Raw genomic sequence first — 18,831 nt, forward strand, 5'->3', positions numbered from 1 at the left:
CATGGCAAACACTGCTTGTTGCAAAAATACTGATGGCATTTCTTTCTGTTACTAATTTCAGTTTGGACAGACTTCCTAAAATAAGCACAAAGATACTCTCCATCCCTACTAAGCACAGGTTAGCTACTGAAGGCTTAGCTTTAGTACATGACATACAAGTCTCACTTTTCAATGCACTACATACTGAATTTGGGGTGGGAGAGGTTGCACTGTGCTAACATTGCATTCTGATGCCTGCTGGCAAAAGTTTTCAAATACCCTAGACTCAGGTACTGTAGGACATAATGAACTCTGCAAGATTTACTATGCTTAGGTCTCTCTCACCTACAGTTTTTCAGCACTAATATGACCCCACAGAGACCACTTAATAAACTGTTTTAAGGCCAAATTGTAAGGAAGATTAACAACTGCAATAACTGTTTCTGAAATTAAACTCTCCTGAGTTACATAAATATGACTGAAAGGTCGTAAATATGTTTTCAAGAAATTCTGCCTTTCTGAAGGTAACATCATGTTACCTCCAAAGTTACAAAAATATTTTAAAATTATCCACATTAAATTAGATTTTTCACTTTAAATGTTTGAGTTTTAAACAAAAATATTCACTATCTGTGTAAGCTGCTAAACCTTGAACTACTGTTGTAATATCAGACAGTAATACTCCCTAATCATGCCCATCACAAAGTCTTTCAAAGTCCCCAATACAGTAACAAAGTTAAAAATGCACAAATATTGAAGTTGCCATTAGCAAGTAAATCAATTTCTCATTCTTCACAGCAAAAATACTCCATTTAATTAGCTCTCACAAAGCTGAGAAATGCTTGTGACATATCAGCTTGTACCACACATGCCACACAGCTTTGGGACAAGACATTTCGGAAAAGCTCAGATATGAAATCTAATCTTAGAAGACTCAATGTTCCTGCAATCCACAAAGTGCATGCAATCCACACAACCATAATTTCAAAGACTTTTGCTGGGGTGGGGAGACAACAACCCTATTTAAAAAAAAAATTAAAGCATGTGCAGATGTATTGCAGACACAGCCTGCAGAACATTAGGAGCTAAATGAACTTCAGCATTTATTTTGCTTTCAGAAAATCCTAAATAAAATTCACATAATCTTTCCAGAATATCCAAGATGGGAGCACACTGCATCCCAAAGGATAATGAGAATTCCTGCTTCCAGTCTAGTGTACTAAAAAATGGCAAGAGTTTTTGTATTTAATAGACCATGTCTCCTAAATAGTACAAAGTATACTTGAATCTGAAATCATAATTCATGCATATTTTTTTCTCCTCACATGAACTCCTGCTCCTAAGTAGCTGTTTAAACACCATGCCGTATTTTTTCACTTTGAATCCTAAGTATCAATCCTACTGCACATGAATTACCAAAAGGCAAAGTAGATGCTTTCACAGTAGAAGAGACAGACTCTCGAATTTGGAACAAAGGTGTTTGAGGCAGTAATATGATTGCAGTCTACAGAACTGTGATTATTGTAACAGAAGCATTAAGAAATTAATAATTTGCTAGTTCAGTTCCTTAATACAACAGCCAGGTTGTAAATCATATTAGCAGACACATGCACCAGGGAACAAGTGGGTTGTTCCCCCTCATCTCACTCCATTTCTGAAGTCCAAAATTAAATGGTTTCAGAGAACCAAACAGCCAAATTCACAGAGAAAGTTCATGAGAGATATTATGTAGGATTTATCAATCAATCAATAATGAAACCTCTGAATCAGAAGTCCCTTGATTTCCTTGTAGATAGACAAGCATTAGAAACCAGAAAAAGAGCACTCCATATTGGCTCCATTCTTATGTTCTTTCTTAAATATCCAGTGTTTTTCTTGACAGAAACTGAAGTTTGCCCAAGTGCAGACATTCTCATGCTTACTGTTATATTAGAGTTAGAAAAAGTAAAGGTGGGGGGGAATGGAAAGGTTTATTTTAAAAGGCATCTACTGTAGGCTATTTCCGTCTGCCAGTAAAAGTTACCAGAAACAGACTTAGTGGCTTATTCAGTACCCGTTATGTCTATAGTAATCTTGTGCTACACATTTTGTTTAAATAGGGAAAAATAAATATAACAAGCCAAAAGCACACCAAACTCACACTGGTAACTGCACTTGACTTCTTTCTTTCTGGACCCACAAGTGGACTTGCAGCCATCTCTCCTTTGGATCCCACTGTAGTGCTGCCAAGTTTGCGTGAGACATCCTTATCCCAGTCCTCTTTCTGCTCACTCTCCACACTGTTTGCCTGAGACCTTTTCGTGTATGACACAGCAGGAGGAATCGAGGGGCCAACTGCCAGATAAAAATAGAATTAATAAATACCTAAAAATAATCACTGCATTTTTCTTGGCCAAAGTAGTTTAAATATAATTCCACAAGTCCAAATAAAAGCATTTGAACAACTCTGACAGCAAACTCGGCACACAGACCAACCTATTAAACCAAGCCTGTGTTCTTTTTACCCACTCTCTCTTCACTTCCAATTTGCTGTTCAGAATTACTTCCCATTTCACATCAATATGTAAAACCTACAAGTGCATTTTAATTTTCATTTTAAATCTATGCAATTTGTACATTATTATGAAAAAAGGAATTAAATTATATTTTTCAAAAAATTTTTAGTACTTTTTACTGTATACCTTTTCCTCTAAATACTATGAAATATTATTTTCCCCTGAAAACCCTAGGCCTACTTCGTTTTCAAGCATGTTTATAGTTGAAAAATATCACAATTCTTTTCCCCTCATCGTTCTTTAAAATGTTTTGGGAAAACTCATCCATCAGCAGACTACTACCTTCCTTTGAAATAAAACCATATCGGCTAACAAAACGAAGAAAACAGTAATGTAAATTAGGCAGAGAAAAGGGCAAAACATTTTAGAAATATTTATAGCAATTTGCCAACTGAGGAAAAAAATCATCTTTCAGTTAATGTTTTAAATATGTATTCTTATTTGATAGAAGCATTTTCACCTGAAAATGTTTCCTGAATACTTGATAAATTTGTTGTCTCTTGGAAGCAAACAATTTGGCCTCACAGCCAAATGTGATAACGATGTGATAAATGTGATAACGATAAAATAATTGGTCTGCTGCCCTTGGGGTTATCCAGAGCAATAGCTGCCATTAGTTCCTAAACACAAAACACCCTCAGTGGCTCATTTAATGAGTCAACCAAGTAACAAGTCCAAAGAACTAAACCTGCGAGGTGCCCGGATCCAGATTTACCATGGAAACCTTCAAACAGACACACATCACGATGAGCTACACAACAAATGCACAGAGTGGGGGCCCTGCCAGGCTCACAAAACCCTGCCTATTCCCACTAAGCCATGTCTGTAACTTCACTTGTTGGAATGCCATCCCCACCGTGGTCGCTGAACCGCCGCTGTTTCTGGTTGGTGGAGATGCTCCGCTGGACCTTCAGGTGGGCGGGGGATTGCACCGAGCTGTTGTTGAGGTCACTGCTGGGGCGAGACCTTTGACCCAAGTTGCTGCTGGACAAGGAATCACCTGCTTCAAACTACAAGGAAAACAGGTTTTCAAAGCATAAACGAAATTCAACACTACTGGTACTTCTATAGCATTATAAAGCAATTATTTAAAATTTAACATTGTATCCAGACTTGAATATTCTTCAAGATTAATTTTATCACTTAATCTGTGTTTAATGTGCTTTAAAAACACATAGCTAAACCTACATAGTTTATGAAAATTCAAAACAAAATTAGGAGAATCCTGACAGAAACAAATACGGTGCCATTTTAAAACTAAAACCATAGAATGGCTTTCCCTGCCTTTTTAAATTTTATTTTTAATCCTAAGAACATTCATAGCTCCAGAACAATTTTAAAATGCACTGGATTGAGTCAGAAGGACTAAAAAAGCAAGTACGGACTAAAGGATCCTTTATGGCTTTCAAAACATCTTTGTAAGGTGTGTATCTCAGCCACTGATTTGTTCGTCTTTAAGAAGTGTAAGTTATATGTAAAAGCAGAGGAAAAGACAAATATCCTCTTCTAAGCAAATTGAGCCAAAATGTTTTTAGACAGATTCCCTCCATGCTCTGCCATCAGAAGGGAATTCTGGCTCAGAAATGTGAGAAAATGCACTCAAGGATGCACAGATCAGATCTATACTTTCTTGGAACTGAAGGAAGGCCAACGAAGCAGCAGGAAAAAAAAAATCCTTCAAAAAGAAAGCCTTGGTCTCTGATTTCTTGAAAAATCCATGTGGTCCCAAAAGACATACAGATCCTTCTAGTTCCAAAACAATCACAAGATTTTCTGCCACAAATTTATTAATTACTACAATGCAATAACTTATTGAAACATTCAATATATTATAAAACAGTATATGAGTGAGAAAGGATGAGCAAATTTCTGAGAAATAATGGATGTCACATCTGAGTAGCCAGAAAAATAATTGCTATTAACTATTTCAGATTTTAACTGAAAACACACATGGCAAGAAGAAAGCTCAGCACTTAGAAGTCATGGCACTTCAGATTAACAGCCAGCTTTAAAAAAAAAGCAATTTAACACATTTACAAGCAAACATAAACATACTGGAGGATTTAATTTATTTCTTCATCTGGGAACCAGCAAGTTATCCAAGAGCATATGAAAAGGGAAAGACATTCATAAGTTATCAATCACAAAAAAAAGTTACAAAATAATTAAAAAAACATCATTCAATCCAGCAACATGTAAAGGCCAAACAAGAAAACGTAAACAGCACTTACTTCAGGTGGTTTTCTACCTAGAAGCAGGTAAGTGGCCATGACTTCATCGTACTTTTGGTTTACTAAAGATTCATGGATTTCTTCTCTTGAAAAACCCATTGTGACCATAATGTCTAAAAGTAAAAAGAGCCAGATATATCAGCTGAATGTGTTTGGGTATACTGATAACTTAAGAGCAGTGAAAATAGAAAAACAGCCTTGGAATTTACAAGTAACTAAGGTTGATTTGAACCTTAGTTACTTGTTATTACACTGAGTTTTTTTTTGCTGTGCAAAAATAGAAAATGCTACTAGCTCCTCTCTTTCTTGTTATTTTCACCTTGAAAACTCCCAACTATATATTACACAACTCTTAACTAATTTATACAACATTCATTGTTATTCAACAACAAATAAAGCACTGGCAAATAGAAACTATGAATAGCTACTGAGCCAAAACAGTAACTTTTTCTAACCACAGCAGGCAAGTAGTGTTGCCCTCATAAGAAAATGTCTCCTTCAAGTCTGTTGAATTCTGTACTCTTATTTGTCTTTTACTATGCTTGTAGATTGCTGACAGCTCAGTGAAGTCACAACAGTAGTTATAAGGAGGCCATTGTAATGGAATTTCTCACTTAAATAATAAGAATGCATTTTACTTGTATAATGAGATTGTAGGTCAAATTTGTAAGAGTTTAGTTTGCCTTCCAAGATAAAACTGCCTGTGGACACCAGATGCAACATCCTTCTGAAAGTCTTACCTATTCTTTTGGTGTCATTGAAATCTGGTTCAGGCTCAGTATATGGCTTTAGTTCTTCTTCTTCATGGCCAACATTCATCCACCGATCCTTCATGATTTGCTAAGAAAATAAAAGAGCTTTAGGCCAACATGCCCTTTACCATACCCCGTTACACTTGTGCTAGCTTGTCTGATAAAAAGCAATTTAAAGTTCATAATAGTCTGAATGCTGCTCTTTCCCTCATACATTTTCTCCTCACATCTTATTTTTCTTTTATCTTTCACATCCTTATGTTCCCATAAGTTCATTCCTCCTATTTACTATTTCCTATACAATCAACCTGCCTAAAATATCAGAAAAAAAACCTGGAAAACAAAATCTTTCATTTTGTTCCTTCACTTCCTTGTGCTCCTCTTGGTTAACATCCTAAGTTGCTAATGCAGTACCAGCTCTATCATGATAAAGAGCTCCTTTGAATAACAGCAAAGGAAGTGTTTAGAAACTAAGGTATAATTCAGGAATGTGCTGATGCTTCCTACAGTCATTAGTTTCAAGATTATGATGCCAACTGGTCATTTTTTCCTACGGATCTTCTCACTGCACTTGACCTAAATATGTTTCCAAGTTTGGCTGGAGGGACAAATGCCTCTTAACTCTCTCTACAACATGCAGTTACTTACTTCAAAAATTTCTCCAGCCTTCTTTGCAAAATTTCCTTCTGTTCTGGCCTGGATCTTTTTGTAGGCCTTGAAGATTGATTATCTGGAATCCCTAACCATCACAATTTTCCCTTAAGAGCATATTCATCTTTAAATAGCTAAAATAATTTTCCCTCCTACAGCAACAGGCACACGTGTCTCTTCAGACACAGATGCTAATACTGCTCACCACATGGACACAAGAACAAAACAAGTGCCAGCAAATCAAGTTTCCCACAGGCTCGAAATCTGCCTTGCAAACACTGAATTAAGTTATTTCTCAAAAAGAGCCAAAGACTCAATTTTCCAATGATATAACCAAATTCTTTATATGTAGTGCTGCTGCCAAATTACAGACCCCAGTAGCTGTACCCTTACAAGAACAATACAGAACTTTGTGCCAATTAACATTTTGCTGACAATAACACTTAAAGATTTGTTCTATCATGGAATTGATTTTTTGGCTTTTGAGGGGATAAAGAGGGAGGGATGGTGAACACATACTGCTATATTGTATTTCTGACATACAGAGCATGAGTCTACTTGACAACAGACTTGGGTTATGTATTTGTAGCCTTGCAGGAACAGGAGAGACTCCCCAAAGAGTACTATGCATTCTCTGCAATCATATTTTTGTAAAGATACCGTTAAATAAATCTGAAGTTTAAGCATGATGAAGTGGATGACAGAAATCACTGCTCGAATTCTACCCCCTTTCTTTATCCTTCTTGAATTAACCAGCAAGCCTGATAATCCCCACTAACAGTTTTTCATGTGTCTTCAGTAGGTGGATCTAGAGTTCAATGTAATCTGCTCTCTGTTTCCATCTACATTTCTGCTTGCTTCTGTCTTTTAAACACCTGACCTCAGAGGCACACTGAGTTAATGTACAACTCTTAAACAGGCTCTTACAATTAAGCATTTTGAAGTGACACAAACAATCCAATTCCAGGATCAATACTACATTTGTGTAAATTCTGCCAGGCTTTCAGTCAGCTGATTAAAGAGCAGCAGACTTGGTGAGAATATTTAGAAATCTGACTCGATTAAACATAAATCCAAACTAAATTTCAACCAACTAGATATTATTGATGAATTTCCCCTCGATTTTCAGGAAAGCTATCTAATAAAAATCTGGTCTGGCTCAAGTCCTGTCTGTGTCAAAATTATTTTGCTTTATCACACTCTGTAAGCATATATCTGCTCTGGAGAAATTTCAGAGCAACACTATGCAAAATAATTACAGACTGGGGCAGAGGGAAAGAGGAATTTGTTGAAAACCTGACAGTTAAGAAATATTTTCTGACAGTACATTTTTCCCATCATTTCCTGGGAAGACTTACTGGTTTATAACAACATTCTCTTGTTTTGAAAATGTTTCTTCATGGCTACAACCATGAAAAAGTCCAGAGGAAGCATTTTAATAAAGATTTGCCTGGTCCTTACCAGAGGACAAGTGCTAAACCTAACCCATATGGTGCTGGTCCTGTGTGCATCTCAGTTTTGATGCTGATGTCACTGAGAAACATCCTTTTGGATGGTCTGCCAAAAACATGCATGGGAATTGAGAAGCTGTACAGCTGGGACTGAGTGAATAATCAAAAGGCAAAGCACAAAAAAATCCCCCTCGCACCTAAGATGACATTGTTTTTCCACTTTTAGAAACTTCCAACAAATTTATACCTTCATTCTAAACATGTATTTTTAGAAGTGTTCAGACAGAAATTTCTTTCCAAACCACACACTACACTTTTCAATTCAGCAAATGTGATTTCAGGAATATTCCTTTGAAAAAGAAAGGCTGTGATGCCTCTCTCCCCCTCAGGTTAGCATACTGATCAAGGTCAGTATTTTGGAACTGGCTCAAGACGCTTGGTCACACATGACATTTACTCGCTCTATTCCACACAATGTGACTGCCTTGTCCTTTCAGAGAGGCTGCTACCCAATGCCTCTCCCCAGGGCCAGGAAGGAATTTTACAAAAACTGGGTAACACTACAATACCTAGAATGAAAGTGAAATTAGATTTGAAGAGAAACTGCTGAAAATCCAGAAGAAAATCCAATAAAAGAAAAAAACTATTTCCCTAAAACCTAAACATGACACAGGTAAACTGTGATCTTTGAAGTGACTACACTCTTACCATTATGTCCTTGAGACGTAATCCTTCAGTAATCACAGAACATAATGAGCACATATCAGTAAAGCAGAAGCCACAATTCACTATTCTCTCCAGCACAGATTTTATTCAACTTAAAACTATTTATAAAAAGCCATAAACCAGGATCAGCTCAGAATGAGCTGCATGCAGACAAAACTCAGTGAGCGCATGCTTCCTTGCACAGGTAGCCCCCATGCCAGGAAGCATAAGTCATGCCACTACAAACAAAAAGCTGCTTAAATAGGATTTATTCTCTGGAACACATCAACTGCTGCACATGAGTAGAAAGATGAAACAAAAGTCACTAATTATTAACTCATGCCAATACTATTTTAAAAGTCTTCTATCTATCTTCTGCTCTACTTTCATCTCTATGGCAAGACGTTATTTAAAAAATCCCTTCCTGTTAAAGAATTCATACAATAGAACCAGGCAGCTTTTAGAGTGAACTCTACACCAATTATTTGTTAAATATCAGCTATGCAGCAAGTATTATCCAAGTATATCAATCTTGAACAAAACAGCCCCTTAAAAAACACTGAAGCTTTTAGACATCTTACAAGTTGTGCACAGATATTTTCCACATCACATGAAAAGAAAACCTAATTTACTAACAACAATCATAACTCATTAGAAATCCCCAAAACAGACTTTACCCAAGGGACACAGCAGGAATTATTATATATATAAATTTCCCAGCTACTCAGAAACAAAACTACCAAAAGAGGGAGAAGAAAGGCTCGAACAGAAATAACTAACCATCATTAGCTTACCATTCACAGAGTTCTTAGTGTTTACATGTATTACAGCACTAAAACAAACTTCACACTCTTTTCCCTCAGCTAATTATTCTTCTTCCATCTATCCTTTTTAAGAAGTCATGAAAAAGGTTATGGTACTGCCTGCTGCTAGTCTTGTTTTTCTGAAAAACTCCTGGAAGATATTTACAATCTTGTCCTGCTTTCCACAGATTTTGAACTAGCACTATTATCTGACTGAAACAAGTGGGAACAGTTCACACTTTGGAATGCTCTTATTTTAGTTGTTAGTCAGCTGCAATTAAGGTTATATTTTTGTTGATTAACACTTTCTATTTTCAAGCTGCAACTGTTTCTGGGACATTTCCTCTTTTTCTTTTTTAACAAGACTTTTGGGCCCTTAAAGCAAGTATCTATCCTGAAAAATTAAGAATTCTCAAGCAACTGTGGTATGTATTTTATTCTTTCTTAAGCTGAGCCCCCTTTTTTCCAAGACAAAATTACTTACTTCCAAGCTGCCTCGTTTTATTGGATTCAGTACTAGTAGCTTCTTCAGTAGATTTTCACAGTCTGTGGACATATAGAATGGAATGCGGTACTTCCCCCTCAGTACTCGTTCCCTCAGTTCCTGTAAAATCCGAGTTTTAAAAGATGAGCTCCTGATGACACAGAAGATTTAAAGCCAGCAGAAGCCAAGCTTTCATACTGTAACTGTACCTTTAGATTCTGACCATCAAATGGCAGTGATCCGCTCACTAGTGTGTACAAAATCACCCCAAGGCTCCACACATCCACTTCAGGGCCATCATATTTCTTTCCTTGGAAAAGTTCAGGAGCGGCGTAAGGCGGGCTGCCACAAAATGTGTCCAGTTTATTACCAACTGTGAACTCGTTACTAAAGCCAAAGTCTGCAATTTTAATGTTCATATCTGAATCAAGTAGAAGGTTTTCTGCCTAAGAGGAAAATAAAAGAGGAAGAGGACAATTTTTATATCAGATTAAGTATAAATATATATATAGTGCAATATATAATTTATCAATAAATAGAAAAATGATGTTTCTAAAACGGCTCACCATCTGCCCCTTTCTTGCAGAATAAAAGAAACTAATTCCCCATACATGTTACAAGGACATAAAATCAGGAATGTTTACTCAAGAAAATATAACTATTAAAAGCAGCTAAACAAACTTAAAAGTCAGCTAGTGAATCAACTATGAACATTTTATATTCTGGAAGAAATAACTCAGTTTTAGAGTGAAGTCTAGACATCTCAGAATAGCAGTTGAAGCTTTTGACAGGTTCATGCAAATTTCTGATGCCAAGGAGAGTAAACCTAATCTAGACATCATCTACCGTTATGGCAGAGTAAATGCTAGAAGGAATTCAAGACTTAAGAAGATATCTTCTGCTTGTAAGATGAAACACTTCAAGCTACATGCTGTACTTTAGCATTCTGTACCAAAAATTCCTCTCCTTTTATTATTAGTGTTTGCTTCAGCAACAGCAACACCAAGGTGTCAGCATTCAAGTATTTAATTGTTTTCACACAGAATGTATTCTGTACATCTAAGATTAATGGCTCTGCAGCAATCATTTGAATGCCATGCATCACATATACATAGATGCAAAGTGTACAGGTACCTGGAGAGTCAGTAAACAGTATCTTATATTTAGCATCACAGGTAGTAAGAAGATTAAAAGGGTGAAGTTACAGAAATACTAGTATATTATTGGGGGAATAAAGTGATTTCTCAAAATGCAAAGATGTTGGGCAAGGACTGCAGCAGAACTGCACAATGTTTATTTATCTAACTGGGTCTCAGCTCCTAATCTGCGTGCCAGCAACACAAGACGGCACCAAGTAGAGCACAAATCATACTTTTTCAACAGGAGGCCAGATGTTAACCAGAGTAGAAGGTTTACCTTATTACCAAACAACAGCTTTACAGCGAAGAAACATCTCTCATCAGATGCTGTGCTCAGAATTGAGCCCAGAAATGTTTCAGCTCACAATCAGAGAAGCAGCAATCTAATTGTCAGCAGATTTGATCAAAAGGGTAAACATGACTTTGTCTGACTTTATTTGAGCTTATTTTTAATAATTTTGCTTACACTCGTGAACAGAATAGCAGACAATTAACTACCAGTATATCAAGCCAATAGCTGCACAACAGAATTTAGCCTTTATCAGGAGTAAAATACAGACCACTTTTACAAACTCTGTCCTGGAGAATATTTTATTTTTCCAAGTCATGACATGTAATCCCAGCTGGTTCCAGCTGATGTGCCTGCAGACAGACTCACAGAGCTGTTTTCCAAATTTGACAGCTTTCTACACAACTTCACAAAGACTTCATTTTCCTTGTGGTGAAAACAGTACTGTCAGTGCAGCAGCTCTGTGATTACAACAGTCCTCCTAGTTCAAGAGTACTCTGCTACCCAAGTGCCCCATGCTTTCAGGTTCCTAACTTCAAACAAAAACACCAAAAGACCTTTTTAATATACCAAATAGAAAGACGATGCTCTTGTTGATTACATGTTCAGAGCAAAAACTATGACCTGAAAAGATAAGTTCTATGTATCACAGGATGAGTAAAGCTGGAATTGGTTACAGCCCTTTCTAAATAAGTTGTTTATAATTACAAAGTAAAAAGGAGACAATTTTTCAACCAGAATAACCTGGACAAACTTGCATATTTTCTTACACATCTCTCCAGTTTAGTCTGAAAAAAACTTGTAAATAGTAGAGTTTACCCTGTTATAAAAACCAAAAAGTCTTATCAAAAATATCCAAAGTGGTGCTAGACCTCTGTCTTGTGCTGCAATATCAATTGCTCAAAGTGCTGATACTGCAGAGAGTCAACAGAAGCAGATGGAAGGCAGACACCACTTTAAAGCTGCTTTTCCTTCTCTGCAGCTCCATGAGAAGAGTTTTAAATGAGACAGAGATGTCATATCACTTAGAAAGAAGAGATGAAGCAAGAACACCTCCTCAAAGCCACACATTCAGCCTTTTTGCCTTTGGAAAATGTATTTTGCATCAGCTAGGCTGACTGGCTCTCAATCACACTTTACTTTGAACTTTTCAAATGAGTCTAGCTTAACTCCAGCAAAGAGAAGACACAGAAAAAAATCAAAAGTTATTTTGGAGCCTGCCTGGCTGCCTTGCAAACAGGAAGGAGATCAGCAGCAGACTCCGCATGGCAGGTAGTTCCTGTGTGAATGCTGCAAAGCTGTTTTGCATAGGCTTGAGAGCACAGCCTGTGAGCTGTGTGTGCTGTGGAACTAAGGAATGGAAGGGAGGTGGAGGCTCTAAGGGGCTCTGGGAGGAAGAGTAAGATGCAGGATGCCGAGTAACTGCAGGGGTTAATGAGGCAAGATTCAGTCACATAGCTGGGTTGAAGGAGCCATAGCTAGATAAGCATGAGGAGGTGGCTGGCTCCCTACTCCCAGCCAATCCAGAGAACCAGTGAAGGGCTTGTCCCGGCTCACCAAGAGGTCCCTGGATGCAGCCTTCTGCAAAGCTCAACAAAAGTGGCTGCAATGATCTCCAGGGAGCTTGAACAAACATTCACAGGCTCCAAACCATCAGGCAACATATAGAGGAATTTTTTTAAATCAAGATTTCAGTGAGATCCAACCCTTTTTTCCTTCCATGCATTCTGACTTCAGAGTGCTGGGCAGGCACCTCCACCATCAGATTAAAACGCTCCTGGGGCAGGGACAACTCAGCAGAAAAGGATGTACTTATATATTATCCATCCTCATGTGCACATGCAGGAGTCAGGAGATTGACAGGTATCAGGGAAGGGATTTGTAAGAATGAGGTTGAAAGGGTGCTGCAGTGCACTATAAGATAAGACAAAAGATACTGGTGAAGAAAAACCCTTAGGAATAATTCAACCTCAGCTTTTCACAAGTATCCAGATACATTAGTAAGAAAGAGCCAACACCAGTGTTTTCCTTGTAAATGTTCAAATCAAAGCAACAGCACAAGACAGTTTTTAAGTGGGTGAGGATGATGTCCAAGTCCCATGATACCTAAACTCGGCATGGACAACTTCAGGCAAGGCTTAGGTTGTACCTGCATTTGCTGAAATCTTAATATGGTCTGGTGGTTTACACAGATACATTACTAAAAAGGATTTTTAAAAAATCAATTTCTGTTTACCTTTAATTGATTTTCCTGCCCAAATTAAACACTAGAATATAAAACAGAAACTCAGAGAGATTAAAAACTTAATGTATTTCTTATAAATCACTAAGGAAAGACTGTCTTATATATCCTTGCAATTAACTGGAAATATTTTAACTAAGTAGTGATGGCTGATATCAACTGATCTTCTGCAGCTTCACTGTGTAGATACCAGCATGACAGAAGGTATAATTCTTTGGAGAGCATGTATTTTTCTTAAAGCCAAAACTGGAATGAAAGTAACACACGTTCTATTCTTGTCTCTTCCCTGTACCAAGAGGCAAGCTACATTATTTTTGTGATTCAGGAAATTGAGCATGAAATACAAGTGATAGTTCCTTCATTCACATGTTTGAGGCATTCACAGGCAGCGGCAAGGAGTAATATATAGAATGAAATTAAGTCTGTATGATAGGCAGCAAAAAGAAAAGAAGTAACAACCTACCTTAAGATCACGATGAACTATGCATTTCTGATGACAATACTGTACAGCAGATACAATCTGAAACACCAAGATGATCAGTGAAATATTTTATTTCAACTTCACTATAAATTTTTGCATATAATTTAGTAATTTTGTTTCCTGATATGATCCACTAGAATGTAAGAAATCAATAAATAAAGTGTTTACCTTAAAAAATATTCATCTAAGTTTCTTTCATTAAAGCTTAAATAGTAAAACTAGAAAGTCCCTATAAACAGCTCATTTTCCTACTAAAAAGAAGTTTTATGCATACCACTCAAGATAACTGGAGAATCATATTTTTAAAATGCAAATCACCCAACAGCAATAACTACTGAAAGAAATTAATCCAGCTTTCAAGACAGTAGCCAGATACATCAGCTGAGATTTTATGTTCTAAAATATCAACTGCATATCTTTGCAATTCATCCCTAGCAGAACAATGCATTCAACATTTTCACATATACAACAAAGAAGAAGTCTGAAACAGCAAGTTAAGAGCAGGTTCTTTACATTAATTATATAACTTAATTCTGAAAAATACCAAACTTGATATATTTATCTGATTAAAGTTTTTCCAAAACAATCACTAAAACCAGAGTAAGAAACGGATTAAGATGAGAAAGTGTGTAATAAGAATACAAAAGCCTATTATAGAATAGCCTTCATACAAAACAGTGACATGACATGTCATCATAACAACATCTCTAGATAGAACAGCTGTAAAATTCTAAAATATTCAGAAAAGGATTTAAACCTCAAGTGAATGCAAAAAAAAACAGTGTGACATGACATGTCATCATATCAACATCTCTAGATAGAACAGCTGTAAAATTCTAAAATATTCAGAAAAGTATTTAAACCTCAAGTGAGTGAAAAAAGGTGACTCTTAGGAACACTGACTAAAAAAATGTAAAACAATTTTACTATTTTTAGACAGTATAGAAGAAGCAAACATTTTTCTCTTCTGGGAATTTTTCCCACTGCAGCTTTAATAAACATTATCAAAACAATTTTTGGTTAAGTAAAAGAAGTTTGGTCACGCTCATGTCTATCTGAAAGCAACATAAATAGAAACAACAACAACAACAAAAAAAAAGAATGGACACACTAATTTCATACCTGCCTGAATTTTGAACGAGCCTCTTTTTCTTTCATTCTTCCATGTGCAACTAGGTAGTCAAACACTTCTCCTGAGCATGACAAGGACATAACATCAGTATTTCTTTTTTTTACTATCACACACAATCAAAACATGCTTGAAAATAACACAGACCCCACAGTGCTCCACTTTTTGAAGGGAAAATAAATAGAAGCAACCAAGAAAAATTCCTTCTGATTTTTAGCATTGGATTTTATTCAGACAAATAATAACTAAGAAGTAAAAATGGAACCCTTCATACTAGGACTTCTTCAATTTTTAAAATAACTTAACCACGGTGAAACAAACAAAATCAGTCATGAAAAATAGTCATAATGTGCATAAGACACATTGTGAATCAGGCAACTTATGCACCAGATTTGTTTTGCATATCTCTAGTGGCTTCACTTAACGCTATTTATATGATTTCTGTTTATTCCCACGTATTCTTTTCCTAATAAAGCTGCTCAAATGCCTTTCAGATCCTCATCTTTGCACTGTCTCACAGCAGCCTTTCCTAGCTGGTCACTGGCACTGTGCTGGATTCTCTTCCCACATTCAAACATTTCCCATTCAGATGCTAAGCAGCTTCTCAAGCAGGCACTCACTATCCCTCTCACTATGAGCCTGCTGCTTCCCCTTCCTGTGTTACTGATTCCCATCCCCGGATCTGCCTCTTCAAGTGCTTTGGCACACATTTGTATGATAAAACGAGGCACCAGTGCTTGCCTAAATATAGTGGATAAATAGGAGTCAAGAGTTTTTGCCAGAATCAGTGCCAGATTGTCTCCTGATATTGCAGCAGGAACCTCAGAATGGGAACTACCCTCGAGCACAAACCTAAGAGGCTGCTTAACAGAATCAAGAAATACTGCCCTCAGAGGTCTGCTGGGACTGCTCTGAAGGCCAGATTGAAATAAACCCATTAAATCCTTAAAGTGTTTTTAGGCATGTAACTGGCATTTCAGTTTATCCTTAACGCACATTTCAGAATCCACTTACCCCCACTGGCATATTCCATTACCAAATACAACGTCTTTTCAGTCTCAATAACTTCAAATAATTTTACTGCAAGAAAAATGAATGAGAGAGATTGCAGCCAGAAGTAAAAGCACAGCACAAACAAGCAATTATACTCATGGAATGAGTATAATTTATGGCCAGTGATAACACTACATCATACAGAAACTGTATATCCTTTAGGTTAGCATTCTCTTGAGGGAAAAAGACCAAAAATTAATTTCTAAATCACAGTTGATAATAAAGCATATTAATTCACAATTTTCTCAGAAGTTTATGCACACTGTACAAGTAAATTCATGCTGAAATTAGTGTTTAGTTTGACACAGACTTAAGATCATACAAACCTCCCCTGTTTTGCTAGCAAACTGCTCACAGTCAGAAATCCAAGATTCTAACCAACTAAAAACCAAGTGGATACCAGAAATGTTAAGTCTGACTTTCCTCAGATTGCAATATAACCACTCATTTAAAACAAACACACCCCCACCACCACGCCCAAGAAAACAAAAAACGGCAGAAGCTATGAATGCTGAAAAAGCAACAAACAATTCAAGGGATGAGAAGGGAGTGCCTAGCATGTAATAACTTGTACACCTCATCCATACCTTGTATGCAACAAGCCCTCTGGCCAATTCAGGACCATTAACTGTCTCTGGAACAAGACTGTCCAGCCCTCCTCAGCCAGAAGAATTGTCATCACAAAGTAGGGCCCTGAAGCTGTGGGGTAGGTGAAAGAACTAAAGCAGAAAGGGAAAATTACATACTTGGTAATTCTAATTTTCTGGAAATATCAGTCAGCAGGAGCCTTTCCTAGACTGAACTAATGGAGTTCTGCTACTCTCACCTAAGAAACGCATGCTTTTGGGTCTCAAGAACAATTTCAATAGAAGAGGGGAATTGGGGTACTTGATAGACTGGAGAGTTCACATCTACTCTTTTTAAGGCTTTCCTGGACTGAGCAGTTGACCTCCTCTGAGCAAAATTCTTGATGCAAACAGAGTCAATAAAGAGGGGAGACAATGAAGCATTAACTGGATGCTTACTGTCCCTATTAGTTAAAAAAAAAAGCTTAACAGCAGTACATTGAAACACAGCCAAATAGAGTAAAATGTAAACAGTATAATAGAAAAAAAGTCTGCAGAAATGCAGGGTTCCTACCAATATTGGGATGATTCAGAATCTTCATTATTCGTACTTCTCGGAACAACTGTCAAGGAAGCAGGACAATTTCCTCAGAATGTGTTTATTAGGGAAAAATCACACAAGATATGCAATTTTAAACGGCAAGAAAAAGACAGAAAAGGCCACAGAAAGTAGCATTAACATAAAATATAGACAAATATAGTGCAGTGAACTCCAGAAAACAATCTACATCATATGCATTAAAATAATGACTACAAACAACTACATACCAAAACCAGACTAATTTTTAAGCATTATGCAAACAGACACACTAAGTTGCACAGCCCTTTCTGGAGTTCCACATTGACCAAACACTACAGATTATTCACACAAGTATTCACTCTTTCATTAGATGTTCAAATGGAACAAACTACCAGGAATTCTGACATCCTCCAAGTCCTGCTGCTCCACAGAGATGAAGCAGGCCAATTCAGGACCATTAACTGTCTCTGGAAGCAGGCAAGTTTGCTTTTCCCAAAACTACCAAATTTTACACGGGTCACAAGCAGCAGTGATGTCCCCTCTCTCCCCCCTAGTCCTGAAGATTTATCCTTACTGAAAGTCTGCTGTATGACGCAGAATCACATAATTATAAACAACTGGACAAACTTAAAGCCCTCAGTATATATACTTCACACAGATTTTTTTTTTAAAAAAACAGAAACAAGAGGTTATTCATCTTAAATTTCTACCATTCACGGCTTTATTAATTAGAGGTGCATCAAGATTAACCTAGGGGCTCAAATGAAAGAAGGCAAATGAAAAGAAATCAAAAATGCCTGCATAGTTTGTGCTATGTACTTCAGGTTGGCTTGTGCTGTTTAATTGAACAGCATAGTCCCTATTTAATGTGCTGCATACTCTTTGGTCCCTTACTGCACTAACGCAGGATGCTGAAATAAATGAAGAAATGCTCACTCTTCAATGTAATGCTTCGACATTTTGGAAACATCTTTAGAAACATCTTACAGTCCTCCTTAGAGAGAAATTGGGCTCAACACATTGTGTTGTTGCTGTTTTGTTCCTCTCATGTTGCAGAGACATCTCACCATCGACTTTCAAAATTAGTCCCATTTGATCAGATACAACCATTGCAAAAGGGTACAGTGATGCAAGGCAGAAACTGAACAGTCCCCCAAAGAGTAGCACTTTAGGATATTTTATGTTTCTAAAATTCTGCATTAATTCTACAAGTTAAGACTACAGAGTGTCTTATTGACACTCGGCTTTTGATACAGTACGATTGCTACAGCTCAAGTAATAATATTACAGATGTATACTTGCATTATGTAAGTATTTCACACTAGTTACTATGCATTTGCCTTATAACTGCCTTTAAAACAATTTCAGAGGGAAGCAAAGACTACAAAAGCATTTCTCTGAGCAAATATGAACAGACACAGTTTGCTGATGTCCAAAACACAAAACAAGGGTACGTAATGTTATGCACCAGAATTAACTACAGCAAATTTCTTTTCCTCATAAAATCAGCCATTGTTAAGGAAAATCATCACACCAGGATGTTCATTGTGAATTTGCTGTTTTTCTGAGTACTGGAATTTGTTGCACAAGAACAAATTTCTCAGCTAAATCAACATAAACTAATCAGAAGCTAACAAATCTAACAATGGATGGTACAGCATCAGAAGAGCTTCTAAGCAGGTAGGTGGAAAATCAGTTCCTCTCCTAAAGATTGGAAAGATATTTCATAACTTAAGACTGG

At 36.9% G+C, this 18,831-nt stretch overlaps 1 protein-coding gene across 9 annotated transcripts in view; it reads right to left on the reverse strand.

Annotated features, from left to right (window-relative positions):
• The window catches only part of MARK1 (microtubule affinity regulating kinase 1), a 56,840-nt gene that overhangs the window by 10,089 nt on the left and 27,920 nt on the right, over positions 1-18,831 (reverse strand). For 8 of the 9 annotated variants that reach the window (XM_064414127.1, XM_064414128.1, XM_064414130.1 and 5 more), the window contains exons 4-13: positions 17,085-17,133; positions 15,906-15,971; positions 14,885-14,955; positions 13,745-13,801; positions 9,821-10,057; positions 9,612-9,731; positions 5,506-5,605; positions 4,766-4,878; positions 3,391-3,544; positions 2,120-2,313 (exon numbers count right to left, since the gene is read on the reverse strand). In XM_064414127.1, the coding sequence (XP_064270197.1) occupies positions 2,120-2,313; positions 3,391-3,544; positions 4,766-4,878; positions 5,506-5,605; positions 9,612-9,731; positions 9,821-10,057; positions 13,745-13,801; positions 14,885-14,955; positions 15,906-15,971; positions 17,085-17,133 (1,161 nt within the window). Of the gene's footprint in view, positions 1-2,119; positions 2,314-3,390; positions 3,545-4,765; positions 4,879-5,505; positions 5,606-9,611; positions 9,732-9,820; positions 10,058-13,744; positions 13,802-14,884; positions 14,956-15,905; positions 15,972-16,531; positions 16,664-17,084; positions 17,134-18,831 lie in introns of those variants that run through there. The other variant, XM_064414131.1, reaches the window with a different exon arrangement.

The sequence above is a fragment of the Passer domesticus genome, chromosome 3 (assembly GCF_036417665.1).
Source record: "Passer domesticus isolate bPasDom1 chromosome 3, bPasDom1.hap1, whole genome shotgun sequence".
Classification (NCBI taxonomy): Eukaryota; Metazoa; Chordata; class Aves; order Passeriformes; family Passeridae; genus Passer; species Passer domesticus.